The 19,331-nt window shown below is 40.6% G+C and overlaps 1 protein-coding gene across 1 annotated transcript in view; it reads right to left on the reverse strand.

Annotated features, from left to right (window-relative positions):
• Positions 1 to 3,884: 3,884 nt before the first annotated feature.
• Positions 3,885 to 19,331, reverse strand: part of KIF6 (kinesin family member 6) — a 287,759-nt gene continuing 272,312 nt past the window's right edge. The window contains exons 20-22 of the mRNA XM_074949116.1: positions 10,247 to 10,336; positions 7,685 to 7,791; positions 3,885 to 4,052 (exon numbers count right to left, since the gene is read on the reverse strand). Coding sequence (XP_074805217.1) covers positions 4,036 to 4,052; positions 7,685 to 7,791; positions 10,247 to 10,336 — 214 coding nt within the window. The 3' untranslated portion in view covers positions 3,885 to 4,035. The remainder of the gene's footprint in view (positions 4,053 to 7,684; positions 7,792 to 10,246; positions 10,337 to 19,331) is intronic.

Below are 19,331 nucleotides of genomic sequence, written 5' to 3' on the forward strand. Positions count from 1 at the left end.
GTTTAATGTTAGTTTCTTTAAGGTAAGTAACACTGCCCATAACTTCAGTTTCCTGATTCCGCATTTCCAGTGCCAAAAGCAATACTGTAATGAAAAGCGGGATAACAGCAGGCCTGTGTGGGACAGAGGTAAATTTGGATCTAAAATGAGTAATGAGGTGCAGCTGACAGTTATGTTGGCTGATCCTGTGTGGCTCAAATTGCTGATGTGACAGGATGCTTATGACCAGTTTTCTGGCACAGGTTTCTCTGAACAGAGCACAAGGTGACAATCTGCATTCAAGGATACAGTGGTTCAGTGGGGTTTTGCTTCTGGCCGGAACAACTATGCACATCTAGTTGTTGAATTGTTTCAATTTTCCTTTTATGATGAGAGTGGTTTTTATTCCCTCAGGCTTTGTCTACACTAGCAAGTGTTTGCTGGTACAGCGATAGAGGTAGAGCTATACTGGCAAGCCCTCCTTGTGTAGATGCAGTTTATACCAGCTTTTGCTGCGATAGCTGAAACCAGTTCCTCAAACAAAATAAGCTATAGTGGCAAAAGCACTGATTTAGTCATACCCCCAACCAACATAGCTACCATGACAAAACTTTTAAGTGTTGACAAGGCTTAAGTTTCACAGCAGGAGTATGAGAACCTAGAGAGCACTCCTTTGAGGTGCAATAAACATGAATATCATGAACATACTGATTCTTCATGCATGACACTGTCCTCTGGCAAGTCTCTGGCCTGGATTTTGATCTCACGTCAGTTTTATACTCATGCAATTTGATTTACTGACATGTATCAATGCAGGTGGGGGGGAAGAGGACCCTCTCTTTTCGAAGAAATGGATGGATGAAAGAAGTGGCAAAGTTTTGATTATGCTTTTCTCACATAATTTCCACAAACAAATACCTGTTTCCTTAAATCTTACTGTTGCTCTGTCTCTGAACATTGGATCAGGTTGTTTCAATTCCTCACAGAGATAAACTCTTAAAATTACAAAGTATCTTCAATTCGTGCAAGGCATCAATACACAGCCCTAAGTGCAAGTATGCTTATTATAGCATTTGTGTTGAGTAAAGAGCTTCAGATATTGAAGGACATGTCTAGAGGGCCATCTCAACTGCAATGCCCCTAAGAACAAAGAAAAGTAGCGGTAGACGTTAAGAATTCCTAGTTTTATTGTGCTGGCCTCAGATCGAGTCATTGGTAATAACTAGTATTATAATTCTGTGTGATGCTGGCCACACTGGTGAGGTTCCGTAACAAATATTAGAGGAAGTGAAATGGAAAAAATTGGAAAAAGACCATTTACAATTATTTAAACCAAACCCAAAAATGATTAATGTAAAATCATATTAAAAATAGAAATTGGATTTTTTGTGGTTATTAATAAAATGAACGTGGAAAAGAAATACATTCTATATAGAGACATCAAATGTGCCTCAGAGCACAAGTCATGCCTGGAGTTTCATCTTGTCAACATCCATGTTCTCCAGTTGAGCAGATAGAACAATTAGCATTTACAAAAGCTTAACTCTTTATTTGGCTGAAATGGCTTCGGTTTATACTATTGATACTAAACACTTCCATTCTAAGATTGGCTGAACTAGAAGAAGAGTAACAGCTCACAGAGAGAGGATGCTACAATACATACTGGTGATGCCATATGTGTGAATCTCAGTATTTGATTCCTAGGCCTATGTCATCATGGGTTCAATCCTCTTTACAGGAGTTGCTAAGCCTGCGGCTGTATCATCTTTTCCTCAGAGTTCCTGTAGCTATTGTGGCCTGGAAGCAGTGGAAGGGGGGTGACCAGGGGTAAGAGTTGGTGAGCACAAGGCATCCACATGGGTGTCTCTGGCCTCTGTGTGGAGCCCTGGGGATTCACCACAAATGGGAGCAGGCTTTGTGGCCCTTTCCATGAATGTGTGGACACACTTTGGCCCTCCCGGAAGTGATGATGCTATTGGGGAGCTCAGTGAAGATCCATCTTCTCCTCTGGTAAAACCTGTGGAAGGGGATGTGAGTGTAGAAAATGTCTGTGTTGTACCACAAGAGGGGATGATGTGGCCCCTGGTGCTTGGCACAAGGTCCTCCTGGGAACATCTGCATGGCACCCAGCACTGTACTGCTACTGCCCCAAGACATCTCTGCAATCAGGGTCTTTCGATTTAGAAGACAGCTTGCTCTGGTTGGAGACGTTAAGTAAACAGAATTTACTATATCTACAAGTTTGCATAACCACTGGCTAGATATCACGGTCAATAGACAGTACTCAGTCATGCACAAAAACCTCTTTACTTAGAAAAACTGTTTAACAGGTGGCTAGGCAGGCTCAAATCCAAATATAAACGGATGCCACTGACTGTACCTTCCTCTTGGTAAACACCAGGGCCCTTTCCAGTGACTCAGGAGATTATCTGAAGAGGGACTATCAAGACAGGTAGCATTAGTATGGTACAGTCAACCCAACTGTCATACAGAAATAGGAGCTATCTAGAAGGTGCAGTCTTTATGGGGTGGTCATTGAAAAAATGGTGGACAAGTAATTTTGGATTAATGAGTAAGCACTTAAGATGTGCAACTTTTTGTGTTTTGGGTCCTCCAGAGCAGGAAGAACTATGTCCCTTCTGCTACAAGTTATCAAAACCTCAACCCCCCACTTCCTCGCTGATGATGAATAACCATAGACTTGACCCCCACTTCAGCTGGTGCTTGCTAAATTCTTTGCAAAACATACTGATTTCTGTGGCACTCATGTTGATTTTTGCAATAAATGGAAATGCATGGAAATACACTGCTTTTTTAAATAATAGATTACATTATTGATCATATTTTAATTGTTCATTTGATGAAAACCTGTGGCTTTGGGTATTTTCCAATTCATTGCACAATTTTCAGTTGCTGCAAAATTTAGTACCATCTGAAGTTGAAGTTTATGCCCTGAAGAATACATAACTCCTACCAATCAAGTTATCTGTATTTTGTACATGAATAACAAAGAGCTTTCAGATTTCATTACTGCAAGTTGCTCAATAGCATGAAACGCAGTGGTTTCAGTCTGAAACTATGTACATTTTAGAAACTAAATTTTGCTTTTATGTTTTAAATTTGCTTGAATCTGAAACTGAAAGTGAGACATGGGGTTGCAAAATGAGGTTATACAAAGAACAGTATTTGCAACAAAACATTAAAACTTTACATTTACATTTTCATATTTTGTTTGGATTCTGCAAAAATTGCCTTGATTTTACTTTAAACCTGCAAGATATCGTTGTTTTGGTTTTTTTAAACTTTGACATTTTGTGGACGATACATTTTTACATTAAATTTAATGTATCCAAGTGAAAGACCTAAAATTTCTGGAAACTTTGATTTATGAAATTTCACTTCAATGCAGATCAGTTTTCATATTATAATTCGTGATCTCAAAATTTCAGGCATTTTGTATGAAAACTGCCTTTCTCACAAAAAACAAAACAAAACAATAAAAGTGATGTGCTGGCATTAATCAATGGTCCTGAATAAAACTACTAAATTTCATGACCCAAATATTTACTATTTTTGCACAGCACAACTGTGAAACTCACCTGAATCAAACCCAACAATGTTTGTACAAACACCTGTGGACAAAACTGTTGAATTTCATATAACTATATTCATAGGCTTCCAAAGTACAATCAGAAAAAGAGAAAAAACTGCATCAGCAGCAAAGAAATGTTCCACTTATAGTAGTGATGGAAAAGTGGTTTTAAAAAGTGCTAACTAATTGTGATGTTTTACAAAATAACCATAACATTCCCAATAAACAAAACGTTTTTTTCCCTGTCTCATTGCTTCAGTTGGGCTTGATCTTTTTCCATGCTGAAGAGATGATTGCACAGGTGTGACATACACAAGTCATTCATTTTTTCTCAGTCAAGCTGCAGACCCAAAGTGGTGAGCTGTTCCTGGTTCTTAAAGAGAGAAGGCGGGGCAAGAGGAGAGATTTTTGAATTGTCCATTTTTCTTCATTTACAGAGGGAGTATTGGAGTGCAACAAGAAATTCACTTGTTCCCCAAGCCTGAAAGCAGATAAGGACACTGTTAATCAGACTGTAGTTCAAGACATTGTCATCGATTTTAAACCAATGGCTACTCCACAGACAAAAACAGATGCAGGGCAAGAAGAGGTTTGAATCCAAGAGTTTTAGGCCAGCATTTCATTGACCTCCCAACTGTTTTGACTTCAATATCCCAAGAATGAACGGTGAAACAAATGTTTATGCTCACAGAGCAGCCCTTTGTCAGTAACTTTACGAGCTATGTTTAATGTTAGCAACCCCAGCAAGCTACTCCAAGGCGGCTTGATGAACAGAGAGATATCCAAACGAGCGAAAAGTACTGCATGTGTGCCTGCTTTAATTAATGTCTGTTTTAAAGCTCAGAGACATGAATGGCAATGATCTGTGAGCGCCTAACTAATCTCCCCCTGGGACCCCTTCAAAGAGGCCATTTTCCACTGTATTACTTTCATTAAGGATGTTGTGCATTCCCACGCTGATGCTTTTTCTATTTATGAAACTTGTTTTCCACACCATTGGCCTCTGCACACATTTTATCCTCTCTTTTCAGCTAATACAAAGCAGAGCCTTTGATGTGTTTCTGGGCTATTGATATCATGGAGCAGTTTCAAAGGGCCAGGGTCATTGAGGGAAGGGAGAGGAAGTATGATGACATTTTCCAGGCCTTAGCAGACTTTGGTTTGGCTCAGACAATGTTTTCTGCTGGAGTCACCTGCAGGGATTTCCCATGAAGAAAACCAAGCTCCATGAGTGAAATGGAACAGTCTTGGAGAAAGCACCATGATGGAAAAGAGCTCAAATGTTTACAGAATGGATAAGCCTAAAAAGGTTTGGACTCTGGGTACGCAGTATGGCTTAGTGGATAGAGCACTGGGCAGGGACTCAGAACACCTGGGTTCCATCTCTGGTTCTGCCACTAGCCTGCTGGGTGACCGTGGGTAAGTCATTTCACCTCCCTGTGACTCAGTTTCCCCATTTCTAAAATGGGAATAATGATACTGATTTTCCTTGCAAAGTGTCTGAGATCTAAGACGTAGTTATTATTATTGTCCACTTTCCCAAAGCACTCACTTTGATCAATTCCCTCTTCCTGCCTACTCAGCTTCCTCTGAACTTTACCTGAGATTTCTTTACCTAATAAACACTGCTCTGGGCCCTCTCCTTTTCCTTTGCCCTGGGCCCAGCTGCTCTCAAAATCCTCTGTTAGTTAATCCATGAACAGTCACTGCAACAGTCACTATTACTGTCTACTGCCTTTAGCCTGAATGCATGTGTGGTTAAGACTTCCTTTGTATTGGGAAGCACTGGTGGTGAACGTCACGAGAAGCAATGGAGAACAGAGATAGCAGGATCATAAGACAAGGGGCTCTCGGAAAGGTGCGGGTGTGTCTGAGGGATGCGGAGAACTGAAATCATTTAGGGCCAAATCCAATCATAGATTCATAGATATTAAGGTCAGAAGGGACCATTATGATCATCTAGTCTGACCTCCTGCACAATGCAGGCCACAGAATCTCACCCACCCACTCCTGCGATAAACCTCTCACCTATGTCTGAGCTATTGAAGTCCTCAAATCATGGTTTAAAGACTTCAAGGAGCAGAGAATCCTCCAGCAAGTGACCCTGGCCCCATGCTACAGAGGAAGGCGAAAAACCTCCAGGGTCTCTGCCAATCTGCCCCGGAGGAAAATTCTTTCCCGACCCCAAATATGGCGATCAGCTGAACCCTGAACCCATATGGGCAAGATTCACCAGCCAGATACCCAGGAAAGAATTCTCTGTAGTAACTCAGATCCCACCCCATCTAACATCCCATCACAGGACATTGGGCCTATTTACCATGATTATTTAAGGTTTCAGAGTAACAGCCGTATTAGTCTGTATTCGCAAAAAGAAAAGGAGTACTTGTGGCACCTTAGAGACTAACCAATTTATTTGAGCATAAGCTTTCGTGAGCTACAGCTCACTTCATCGGATGCATACGGTGGAAAGTGTAGAAGATCTTTTTATACACACAAAGCATGAAAAAATACCTCCCCCCACCCCACTCTCCTGCTGGTAATAGCTTATCTAAAGTGATCACTCTCCTTACAATGTGTATGATAATCAAGTTGGGCCATTTCCAGCACAAATCCAGGTTTTCTCACCCCTCCTCTCCCCCCCCCCCACAAACTATTACCAGCAGGAGAGTGGGGTGGGGGGAGGTATTTTTTCATGCTTTGTGTGTATAAAAAGATCTTCTACACTTTCCACAGTATGCATCCGATGAAGTGAGCTGTAGCTCACGAAAGCTTATGCTCAAATAAATTGGTTAGTCTCTAAGGTGCCACAAGTACTCCTTTTCTTTTTATGAATATTTAAGGATCAATTAATCCTGTGTAAGAAGGGTGTGCTGGTCCTGGGTGAGAAGTGAACAGAGGCCTCCACCTGGCTTTTGAAGGAGAGCTCAGAGGGGGACCCATCTACTGCACCTGGTGGACAATTTGCTGGCTAGGAACTTTGCTAGGCCCCAGTGCATATACTGTAATGTACAGTGCTTGGCAGGCTGTACACTTCTGTAAGCCACACTGTACCTTCTAAGTCATCCTACCCTGCACTGCCAGGCTGGTTGTGGTAAGCATCCTGCACGTGGTACCACACTTATCTCCATAGTGTTTATAACTGAACTTTAACACAGTTTAAAATGTGTTGACCATCCTCTGTTCTGCAGGCGTCTCTTTCAGACACAGGTGGGCCTGAAACTTAAGTTTATCAGTTTTGGTAATGCCTAGCCTTCTTTGAGATCCACACATGATGCTACGTGATAGCCTATAGACAAACAACAAGCAGGTTAGGAAAGGCAGCTGACAGATTCATTCTTGATGGGCTTTCAGAAATTATTTCATGACAAATTGTGCCCTTGTAATTTAAAGTTCATTTTTTGTATGTTACAAACGGGATGAATCTTGGACCTTCTAAAAGCCTTAGATGTTTGCTTTAAGTGTTGCTTTTTTCTGTAGCCTGGCTCGTAGGTGAGCTGCCTACAAATTCAACTTTAACGTCTCCAGAAGAAGCTTGACAACAGCCTTACTAAGTTAAGACAAAAGGGAACCTAAACCCTAAGTGTGCTGAGTGTTTGCTTTGGATGGGCATAAGGTGGCTGGATCTGCAGCCTGTGTGTATTTACCTGAGAGTTATTCCTGATAAGCAGAGTGATACTAAAGCACCACTCTGTGATAATGCTAACACCATCTGCCAGGGGCTGATAGCTTGCAGAGTAATGCTGTCATCAGCACTTGAGTGGTGATGGAAAGTTATTGCTTCAGTAATCACTGCTGCTTTCATCTTCTCTCTAATTTGCTACTGTCATTAAAAACTGTTGTAAAAAAAAAACAGAGAAGAAACTTTTGTCTTTATTGTGATGAATTACTTCCAGGCCACCTCTGGGTGCCACTGCTGTGTGTTTACTGCCTTCTACCTACTGCCAGTTTTATTTACTCACACTGGAGAGTGAAATTTACTGTCCACCTATGACTACTCTTACCCTCTGATTTAGTGATATATATATATATATATATATATATATATACATATACATATAAACTGCTGTAGCAGAGAGCTCAGTTTGGCCTAGTACAGTTAGCAGGGTTTACCTTTCTTCTGCAGGAGATTCTGTCTGGCTTTAATGAAAGCAAGAATGTCAGCATCAGTCTGGCTGTCTCCAGTGAGTGGGATAGACGAACTTGAACTCCGGGGGGTCCTGAAATAAACAAGTATATTTAGGGACTCAGCTGAGTAAGCAGATTGATTCTATGTTCTCTATTCCTGTCCCCTTTTTTTCTGTTTGAAAAAAAGATAGATTTAAGGGCTTTCTCCTGAGGTTGTGTTGGCAGAAGCCAGCCTAAGTTAGGGCAAAATCAAGGCCACGGTGTTTAAACTTTCCAATCTGTATACGCTTTTAAAATACACCGGGATTCCCATAAATCTAACAAACTGCAACCTGTTTAGTTATTACATGCTCTCCTCTCACACACAAAGAGTTAAAAAATATTTTAATGTCAACCCACAGAAAATTACTGTCAAGCAGAGTTAAATAATGCAATGAGGTCACTAGAGAAATGGTGGGTGTATCTATGCAATGCGACTCTTTGCTACAGAACTGATGCTGCTATTAGCATTGGACAAATCTGTTGCACCTGTGCCTCCGAGAGGCAAGCTGAGTGAGCGTTCCATGGAATAGCATGTCAGCATGGATGTACATGTAGAACGAGATTGTGGATCACATGATGAACATGACATTTGCCAGCAGTCACTGCAACGAGGATAAGTCTAGGGGATAAACAGCAGCTTACTGCAATATCTTTTTGCCTATTTAAGTCCCAATCCTGCACTGAGTCCCTGTGCCCATGTGGTTAAGCCAGGACCTTACATTATAAACTCTTTGACACAAAGATCATGGGTCAGATCTTCAGCTAGTACAAAATGGCATGGCTCCATTGATGTAAATTTACACCAGCTGAAGATTTGGCCCTATGCCTTCACATTGGTTAATAGATGAACTAGTCCATAACTGGTACCATAATAAATACTACTAACATTTTCCAAATAGAAACTATCATAATCAAAGCACAATAAAAATATGGAAAGAAATCATGATTATATAGACATTCTACTTTTAAAAAAACTCTTTTCTAATTTTGGTTTTCTTGACAGCACTTAAGTAACTATTATGGCAGAATATAATCTTGGCTGTTATAGAACAGATGTCTGATACTGTGCTGCTAATTAAGTCTCTATCTGGTAAGTGGTGGTCTGCTGGCACAGAACCAAGATGGCAATTGTACAGAAATTGTTACAAACTCCACAAAATGTCTATATTTATCAAATTAACAAGGATATTCTAAAACTCCAACAGAGCACTATTTCTTAGGATGATCTTTCTAGTAGCTATTAGTGGAGACATCTCTATAAAAACTATAAGGACTGAGTAAAAACTGAGGACCACAGGGGAGAGTCAGATATTCTCAGTTAAGGAAGCAGATTACAACACACTTTGTCACATGAAAGTCAACTTCCTCCTTTATGACCTGGAGTTACTGTTGTGCAGCATCTCATGGGTTCAGACGTAGGCCATCAAGGAGCCATTACCAAGAAATTATTCAGCACAGTATAGTAACTAATGCATATAAAAGTTAACTTTTCTGTACCTTCTGCTAAATTTTGATTAGCAGCAGTGTTAACAGTGAAAAATGTACAGTACATAAGAGCAGGTGCTGCCTAACTTCCATTTTAACCTGTTTTTCCTTTTTCATTTCACACACACACACACATTTCTGAAACACTGATCTTTTGGGAAGAAATTTTCCATGCTTTGCCTCTTCCCAAAAATGGATTATTTTGGAAAATTTGAGGAAGATACCTTCTGCTCTTTTTCCTATTGTAAACAAATAAATAAATAAATGCTAACCACATCTTCTTACATACGGCTATAGTAAAAAAACAGCTTAAGTGTTAAACTTGAAGCACAGCAGGGTTATAGCTAGTTTTTTTTTGGAGTGGGGGGGAAGTGAACATAAACAAAAGTGATTCCAAAAAATCTCAGTAGCCTCTGCTAACAAATTCGTCGAGCATAAGGCAGCTATGCCTCCTTTGAGAAAACAATACAAATACTCACTACCCAGCCTGACAGACACAGGGGTTGTTGTTCTCAGTTGTTACTGGCATAATTTGCACAAAGAAGACTGTGAATGTCTTAAGGAAATACACACAGCAAAATCCTATTAAAAATTCTGCTGTAACACCCGGGGCTGGGGAAAAGCATGGTGGTGAAAAATATTATGGATCTCTTGATTTTAAGGTCTCTGCATCCTACGGTGGTCCACAAATTCTAAGATCCCCATTTAAAAACAAAAGAATATAAAAAGAGTCTTTTATGTTGTTATGGTATATGTTTCACAATATGAACCAGCAGAAAACTGCCTCCAGTCAAACAGTAAGTGCACGAAACGTGGGGAGTCACCTCTCAATATGGGTGCATGGGGTATAAGTGAGGACATAGCCTTGCCTTTAATTATAAAGTCAGATTCAAAATGAGCAGCTTCAGTATATTATTAAGAGACACGGAGAGATGACAATGGAACATTCAGGATTCTAATGCACTGGAGACAAAATGCCAGCCTACCTTACCCTCTGAATGGCACCAACATGCTCCCTACCTTGTATTTGAAGCTGAGTTGCTGATCCTGCTCAAGTTGTTTTTCCCACCACAATCTTCATTGGGGTTGACTCTACTGGTATCTGAAAAACTGGAGGTGGAAAATGGAGGGATAATTAAGAGTTTATGTGGAGGAAACTTCTGGATACATCTGAAATGACTACAATGAAGCTGGTTTTTAGAATGGTTTCAGAGTAGCAGCCGTGTTAGTCTGTATTCGCAAAAAGAAAAGGAGTACTTGTGGCACCTTAGAGACTAACCAATTTATTTGAGCATAAGCTTTCATGAGCTACAGCTCACTTCATCGGATGCATTCAGTGGAAAATACAGTGAGGAGATTTATATACACACAGAACATGAAAAAATGGGTGTTATCATACACACTGTAAGAAGAGTGATCACTTAAGATGAGCTAATACCAGCAGGAGAGCGGGGGGGGGGGAACCCTGTGTAGTGATAATCAAGGTGGGCCATTTCCAGCAGTTAACAAGAACATCTGAGGAACAGTGGGGGGTGAAGGGGGGGAATAAACATGGGGAACTAGTTTTACTTTGTGTAATGACCCATCCACTCCCAGTCTCTACTCAAGCCTAAGTTAATTGTATCCAGTTTGTTGGAGTCTGTTTTTGTAATTTTGTTGTAATATTGCGACTTTTAGGTCTGTAATCGAGTGACCAGAGAGATTGAAGTGTTCTCTGACTGGTTTTTGAATGTTATAATTCTTGATGTCTGATTTGTGTCCATTTATTCTTTTACATAGAGACTGGCCAGTTTGACCACCGTACATGGCAGAGGGGCATTGCTGGCACATGATGGCATATATCACATTGGTAGATATGCAGGTGAACGAGCCTCTGATAGTGTGGCTGATGTGATTAGGCCCTATGATGGTGTCCCCTCAATAGATATGTGGACACAGTTGGCAACGGACTTTGTTGCAAGGATAGGTTCCTGGGTTAGTGGTTCTGTTGTGTGGTTGCTGGTGAGTATTTGCTTCAGGTTGGGGGGCTGTCTGTAGGCAAGGACTGGCCTGTCTCCCAAGATTCGTGAGAGTGTTGGGTCATCCTTCAGGATAGGTTGTAGATCCTTGATGATGCATTGGAGAGGTTTTAGTTGGAGGCTGAAGGTGATGGCTAGTGGCGTTCTGTTATTTTCTTTGTTGGGCCCGTCCTGTAGTAGGTGACTTCTGGATACTCTTCTGGCTCTGTCAATTTGTTTCTTCACTTCAGCAGGTGGGTACTGTAGTTGTAAGAATGCTTGATAGAGATCTTGTAGGTGTTTGTCTCTGTCTGAGGGTTGGAGCAAATGCGGTTGTATCGTAGAGCTTGGCTGTAGATGATGGATCGTGTGGTGTGGTCTGGGTGAAAGCTGGAGGCATGTAGGTAGGAATAGCGGTCAGTAGGTTTCCGGTATAGGGTGGTGTTTATGTGACCATCGCTTATTAGCACCGTAGTGTCCAGGAAGTGGATCTCTTGTGTGGACTGGTCCAGGCTGAGGTTGATGGTGGGATGGAAATTGTTGAAATCATGGTGGAATTCCTCAAGGGCTTCTTTCCCATGGGTCCAGATCATGAAGATGTCATCAATATAGCGCAAGCAGAGCAGGGGCATTACGGGACGAGAGCTGAGGAAGCGTTGTTCTAAGTCAGCCATAAAAATGTTGGCACACTGTGGGGCCATGCAGGTACCCATAGCAGTGCCGCTGATTTGAAGGTATACATTGTCCCCAAATGTGAAATAGTTATGGGTGAGGACAAAGTCACAAAGTTCAGCCACCAGGTTTGCCGTGACATTATCGGGGATACTGTTCCTGACGGCTTGTAGTCCATCTTTGTGTGGAATGTTGGTGTAGAGGGCTTCTACATCCATAGTGGCCAGGATGGTGTTTTCAGGAAGATCACCGATGGATTTTAGTTTCCTCAGGAAGTCGGTGGTGTCTCGAAGATTGCTGGGAGTGCTGGTAGCGTAGGGCCTGAGGAGGGAGTCTACATAGCCAGACAATCCCGCTGTCAGGGTGCCAATGCCTGAGATGATGGGCCGTCCAGGATTTCCAGGTTTATGGATCTTGGGTAGCAGATAGAATACCCCAGGTCGGGGTTCCAGGGGTGTGTCAGTGCGGATTTGTTCTTGTGCTTTTTCAGGGAGTTTCTTGAGCAAATGGTGTAGTTTCTTTTGGTAACCCTCAGTGGGATCAGAGGGAAATGGCTTGTAGAAAATGGTGTTGGAGAGCTGCCTAGCAGCCTCTTGTTCATATTCCGACCTATTCATGATGACGACAGCACCTCCTCTGTCAGCCTTTTTGATTATGATGTCAGAGTTGTTTCTGAGGCTGTGGATGGCATTGTGTTCTGCACGGCTGAGGTTATGGGGCAAGTGATGCTGCTTTTTTGTTTTAACTACCAAAAACACCTCTTGCTTACAGGAATAAGGGAATTTTCTATCCAACTTATGTGATGATGGCACTTGCAGAGTGAATATGGCCACAAAAAAGCACTCTTAGGACTTAATGTTTTAGAGTGGCAAACAAGGTGGTAAAGAATCAGAGGACATTGCACCATTTCACTTTCTATGAAGGAGTTTTAATTTCACGATGGAAGATTTTGGTGTATTTTAGAAATACATTTTGTGAACCCTCTAAATTAATACTGAGCCAAATGTTGAGGCCTTAACTCAGTTTGTACCCAGCCTTTACTCAGGCAAAATTATTACTGAAATCAAAGGGAGACTGGATAAAAACTGAGCAAGGACCTACAGATCTGGCTTGTTGATCATAGCTTTGCTTATTGCAAAAGGGTGTAGCACATTCTGCCCCTGGAGAGATGCCATTATCAAGGGATCTCTCAATTAGGAAGGCAGATTTCTGCCATAAGATGTCAATTACCCCTTGTCCAGCAGCTTTCCTGTGTCTATGGGGTTAGTATATACAGCAGTATTTCTTATGCCAATACTAAGAGAGAATTACAACATGGTGTTATTCAGGAGCAGTGTGTTTCCGCTAGGTGGTGGGCTTGGTGTATTCCTGCTTTTTTAACCCTGCAGTAGTTCATTCACTTTGGCTTATGAATTGATATTTCTGGCAGAGAACTTGAAAAAGGAAAGAAATTTATTACTAATATTTTACTGTGTTACATTGTGCCAGGTTCAGTTTTGCAGAATATACTGTGCCCAAGAGTGTAAGTTATTTTCGAATGAGAAACTCATAGGTTATGGGGTTGAACATTTCTCTTTAACTCCTGAAGTCCTATACCATTGGTATCTGCCTACTGCATTGAAATGACACTCACTTTAAATTAATTAAATACAAAATGCAGCTTTCAATAAGTGTTTAATACTTCATGCTTAGCTCACCCCATTGTGTCTGGGTGTTACAAGGGCCTCAAGAGAATGGGTAATGTATGACATATTATTACTGTGATGCAATAACTAGGCACAAAGGAGTTCCACTTTTCTTCAGAGCTATCAGATCAATACAGGACTTTAGAACTTGAGTAAAATTTTCAAAAACATCTGAGTGACTTAGAGGTGAAGTCCCACTTTCAAATGTGACTTAGGTACTTAGGAGTCTTCTCTTTGACTTCCAACTAGAATTTGGCTCCTAAATTCCAAAGTCACTTTTGAAAATAGAACTTAGGCTTCTATATCAGTTAGGTGCTTTTGAAAGTTGTTCCCTACAGTTTTCACTCTGAACATACCTGAGGTTTATTTGGGTTGCATTAGAAAGGTATCAGCCTCCTTTCTGACAGGGTCTTGGAAGGCACAGACAGGCCAAACTGCTGATTTCAAATCTTATGAGTTACAGGGTTTCTGGGAAGTTGAAGGGAGCGAGGTATTCTGTGTAGAGTGGGCAAAACATTTGCAGCAAGATTCAAACTGCTTGAAATTTGAGCATTTTTAGTGACTTGAGTTTTGTGGGTAGTCTTTTCCCCACAAATGAGCTCAAATGGAAATTCACCAACAGAGGATTTTTTCCTCAGAGACAAGGTGGGTGAGGTAACATTTTTTATTGGACCAACTTCTGTTGGTGAGAGAGACAAGCTTTCAAGCTACACAGAGGTCTTCTTCCGCAGACACATTACAATACCCACAAATGTTCCGAATTGTGACATTTCAAGGGCATGAAAAATGGACAAAATGCAAAATGCTACAAAAACGTTGTGAAAATATTTCCCCAGTTTCACACAATACCTATACAGCTAGTGACTCCTGCAATCCAGGGAAAGAAATGTAAAGACAATAGCAGGTAAGAAATCATCAGAGAACGTGCAGGACCTGAGATTATCTCCTGTGGAATGTAAATTGAAAGTAGGGGGCCTCAAGGACAAAGCTAGAGAGTTAAAGGGTCTGTTGAGGTCAAGGAGAAAGATTTGGATGTCCATGGAGTCTGTTGGAGTTGGAGAAAGGGAGTTGGGTGAAGCAAAAGGGATTGGATAACATTAAGAGATAGAGATCTGACTGAGCTGGAAACAGAAGTGGAGACAGAAATGGGAGAAGGGAACCCTCCAGAGCTTCTGAGAAGATTTGTATGAGAACCAAAACTTTCTAGACTCAATGAGAATGCAACATCATGTGAACAGTTCCATCCTTCACTAGCAGTTAATCTAAATATTCAGCGAATAAAGTTGAAAATACAAGAATCTGATAAACTTCCTAAATAAAAACCAATGTGAGAGAGGAATCGTCGAATGCCCATCCACCAGGATGAACTGAATACTATCCTTGTGTTTTGGTGTGGAGCAGCAAAGGAGTACTGAGCCAGAATTGTACAACTTAAGATGTTTTACAGAGTTTGGAGGATGCCACAGACAGACACACGCACACCCACACAATTGCAATTAACTCACAGCTTTATGCTGGTGACCGTGTGGATAAGTGAGTGCATTCTCTTTCTGATGCTTTGGGAATTTCATCAGGTATATTTTTTAGTAAAATAGTCTCTTGTTTTCTGTATTTCATATTGCTCTCCCCTTCACATTATATTTTCACTCTGCGTTTGTTGAGATATTCATAGACCTTTTTCAGTCTGGAGAGATGATCAGCCTTTCTCTGTTTTCTCCCCATTGCAGAGTTTTTCATCATTGTGACTAAATTAATTTCCTTTGAATGGATTGGATTTGCTGCTTCTAACAGCCTCATATGACACTTGTTAGGAGCTGTTCACATGTTACATTTGCACTAAGTCTAGAAATTTTGGATATATGAGATGATAAATTTAATTTAGATTTGAAAACTTTTATTAGAAGATCTAGGAGGATTTACAATTAGTATCACTTCATATGTACTCTAAAGATCTTATTTGAAGCCTTATGCTCTTATTAGGTAACATTTTTTGTTCTTATTTGTATGCATGGATATTTTCATTATACGTCATTAAAGCTTACACAAAACCTAAGAAAATGGAACAAAAATTTAATATTATTTTTGATGTCTCTGGCTGTTCTTCCTCTAACTCATCAGATGTTGTTGACCTCTTTCTTAATAGGTTGCCCGTACACCCCCATCGCTACCAAGAATTGCAATCACTGTTTGAAATCTCTTTTGGCCCTTATGCTTTCTGAACATTTCAGATTACTGTTTGCGATCAGAGAAGGCTATAAAATATTCAAAACTACCTAGCATGAAGCCTTGTCCCAAGAATGGCAGAGCAAGCAAGTTTGGTTTTGTAATGGATGTTTCTGGTTAAGCCTCTAGAAAATGCCTGGTATAAATTTCAGCTATCTGAAATACATCAGAGATGGTAATATGAGTAAGGCAACACTAGCTTACCTGTGTAACACAGCACTTTTCCTATAGGAAGGTAAATCTCATGTAGAATACATTGAGGATGGCTTGTGTGTAAGTGTGTGTTTATACAAAACAAACCACAAGGTACTAAATTCTATTCTGCTGCTATTGAAATCAATGGGATTTTTGCCATTCACTTCAGTGGAAGAAAGATCAAGCCAGTGGTTTTGGGTCTTTAAGGCCTGATCCTGTGAGGTTCTAAGTTCCCTTGCTTAGCACTTTATAGAACTGACCACTTAGTAACACAGACTAGTTTTGTGTGAGTTGCTAAGGGCTGAAACACTGTTTTATTTAAAGGAAGATAAATATTTGGCCACAAATTTGTTAATTTTGTCCATTTAAACCTAACACGGATTACCAAATTGTTCTTGGACTTAAGTTATAAATTGACCTGATACATTATGTGGGGGGAGGGATAGCTCAGTGGTTTGAGCATTGGCCTGCTTAAACCCAAGGGTTGTGAGTTCAATCCTTGAGGGGCCATTTAGGGATCTGGGGCAAAAATTGGGGGATTGGTCCTGCTTTGAGCAGGGGGTTGGACTAGATGACCTCCTGAGGTTCCTTCCAACCCTGATATTCTATGATTATCATGTATTACTTGGGGATATCTCTTCTTTTTCTGAGACCTGATCATCTCTGCTACCTCTAATTAATGACATTCCGAACAGCCATGGCACAAATTAAGTATTTTATTATTCTAAAATGTTTGTAAAGTGCCCCATAAACAATAATAGTCAACATAAACTGTGCATTACAGACTTGTAAGATGACCAGAATGAATATGTAGATTTTGAGAAAGGTTACTTTAGCCAAAGCCCTGAGTTGTATCCTGGGATGGTGAATGTGCCAAGACAGACATTCTATTACTTCTAATCCTGAAGTCTGCATTTGCCTCTGTTCATACCAAGGAGCTAGTTTGAATGGTTTTAGTGCGTGCTTATTCTGTCAGTGGTAGTCTTACATTTCTGACAGGGAGCCCACTAAGTGTTAGATTTTATGTCCATTCAACATATCTTCTAACTGTATTCCTTCTCGGATATGGCTCCCTGTTTCCACTGATCTACATACAACAATATATGGTATATAATTCATGTCAGCTTCTACTTGTGACCAGTCTGCCAGATGGGTGATGATGGTAGTATCAATTTATATGAACATATTACCAGTTTCTTGGTGGATTGGGTAACAAAGGGCCATTTGTGAACCAGGACTATGTAACAGAGAGGGGAAGTTATAGCCAAGATCTCATCCTACATAATGTAACGTTACTGAGTCTACTGGGTACAAGGGAATCCTTGGGCAATGAGCATTCTGCTATTCTATATTCTGAAAGGTTTCAGAGTAGCAGCCGTGTTAGTCTGTATTCGCAAAAAGAAAAGGAGTACTTGTGGCACCTTAGAGACTAACCAATTTATTTGAGCATAAACTTTCGTGAGCTACAGCTCACTTCATCGGATGCATAAAGTGGATCTGATGCATCCGATGAAGTGAGCTGTAGCTCACGAAAGCTTATGCTCAAATAAATTGGTTAGTCTCTAAGGTGCCACAAGTACTCCTTTTCTATATTCTGAAACTGTGTGAAACTGGAAACTTTCCCTCTAAAATGTTAAAGCCTCAACCAGGTTCCAAAGAGCAAGAGTACATTTTCATGCACAGTGGGATACTAAGCCTGCAGCTCCCCCTCACAATAAAAGAGCCGCGTTTCTAATTATGTGTGCATACACTGAAAATATACCTGTGTGAAATTGGTTTAAAGAGCTTAACATAAAATAAAATTAACTCTCCATGAAACTATGAGAAAAAAAGAACAGTGGACTTCAAAAGGTCACTACAAAAGTAACTTCAAAGGTGAAATTAGATACGGGAAAACAAAATTACAACTACACTGGCTCCTCATACAACATCACATCAGTTCAAGGTCTCTGTCCTTACATTCAAGATGCTTAATAATCTCAGCCTAGGATACATAAAAATCACCTAAAACTCCAGGACCAGGACCACGGTAAATAGCTAAACCCTGGCACAATGGAACTGTCTAGTGTAAGGGTAAAGTTTGTGCAGGAGAAATCATGTTTTCCCTATTGTTTTTCTTCAGTTTGTTCATTTCAGCAGCCCTTTTTTCTTTACCCTCAAGACAAAATGCTGTAAGCAGACTATGATACATGAAGGGGAGGAGGGGAGTACCTCCATTTGATGGACACCCAGCCAGCCAGTTAGCTGTAAAATCCCTCTTGGTCTGTTCTCTGCTTGCTTTACCTATAAAGGGTTAACAAGCCCACAGGTAAAAGGAAAGGAGTGGGCACCTGACCAAAAGAGCCAATGGGAAGGTAGAACTTTTTAAAATTGGAAAAGGAACTTTCCCTTTGTCTGTTGTTCTCTGGGCTGCAGGGACATGGAGCAGTAATGCTGTAAACAGCTTTAAGCCAGGTCTGATTATAGATTATCAATTCATACCTCGAACCTACTTATCTGGAGTCTCAGATATGTAAGTAAAATTAGGGAATGTCTAAAAAGATGCAATTAGGGCTATTTCTTTTATTTATTTTTTGGATTGTGGACTCCTCTGTGCTAACCCCAGATACTTTTGTTTGCTTGTAACCTTTAAGCTGAACCCCCAAGAAAGCTATTTTGGGTGCTTAATTTTTGGAATTGCTCTTTTAAAATCTAGCAAAAGCCTAAATTCCAGATGTATTTTCTTTCTTTTTGTTTTTAATAAAATTTACCTTTTTTAAGAACAGGATTGGATTTTTGGTGTCCTCATGGGTTTGTGCCTGTTGTTTGATTAGCTGGTAGCTACAGCTAATTTCCTTTGTTTTCTTTCTCAGCTCTTCCCTGTAGGGGGGTGAAAGGGCTTGAGGGTACACCACAAGGAGGAATTCCCAAGTGCTTCTTCCTGGGTTCAAAAGGGTTTTTTTTTTGCATTTGGGTGATGGCAGCATTTACCAAGCCAAGGTCAGAGAGAAGCTGTAACCTTGGAAGTGTAATACAAGCCTGGAGTGGCAAGTATTAATTTTAAAATCCTTGCAGGCCCCCACTTTCTGCACTTGGAGTGACAGAGTGGGGATTCAGCCTTGACAAAGACATACACTGATCACTTACAGACGTTAAATTAACTGTGGTATTTGTAATATTCCCCATTCTAAATACTGCCAATACCATGATAAATGTATTCCTATAGTACAATATATGCTAAGATTTTAATGGCACCCACTGCAGGTAGCTGTAATAAAGCCATAATGCAAATTAACTTGTCTCACAGCCATGGGCATACCACGATATTCAATATTTAATGGCACACGTGAGGTA

This window comes from Natator depressus, chromosome 3 (genome assembly GCF_965152275.1).
Source record: "Natator depressus isolate rNatDep1 chromosome 3, rNatDep2.hap1, whole genome shotgun sequence".
Lineage (NCBI taxonomy): Eukaryota > Metazoa > Chordata > Testudines > Cheloniidae > Natator > Natator depressus.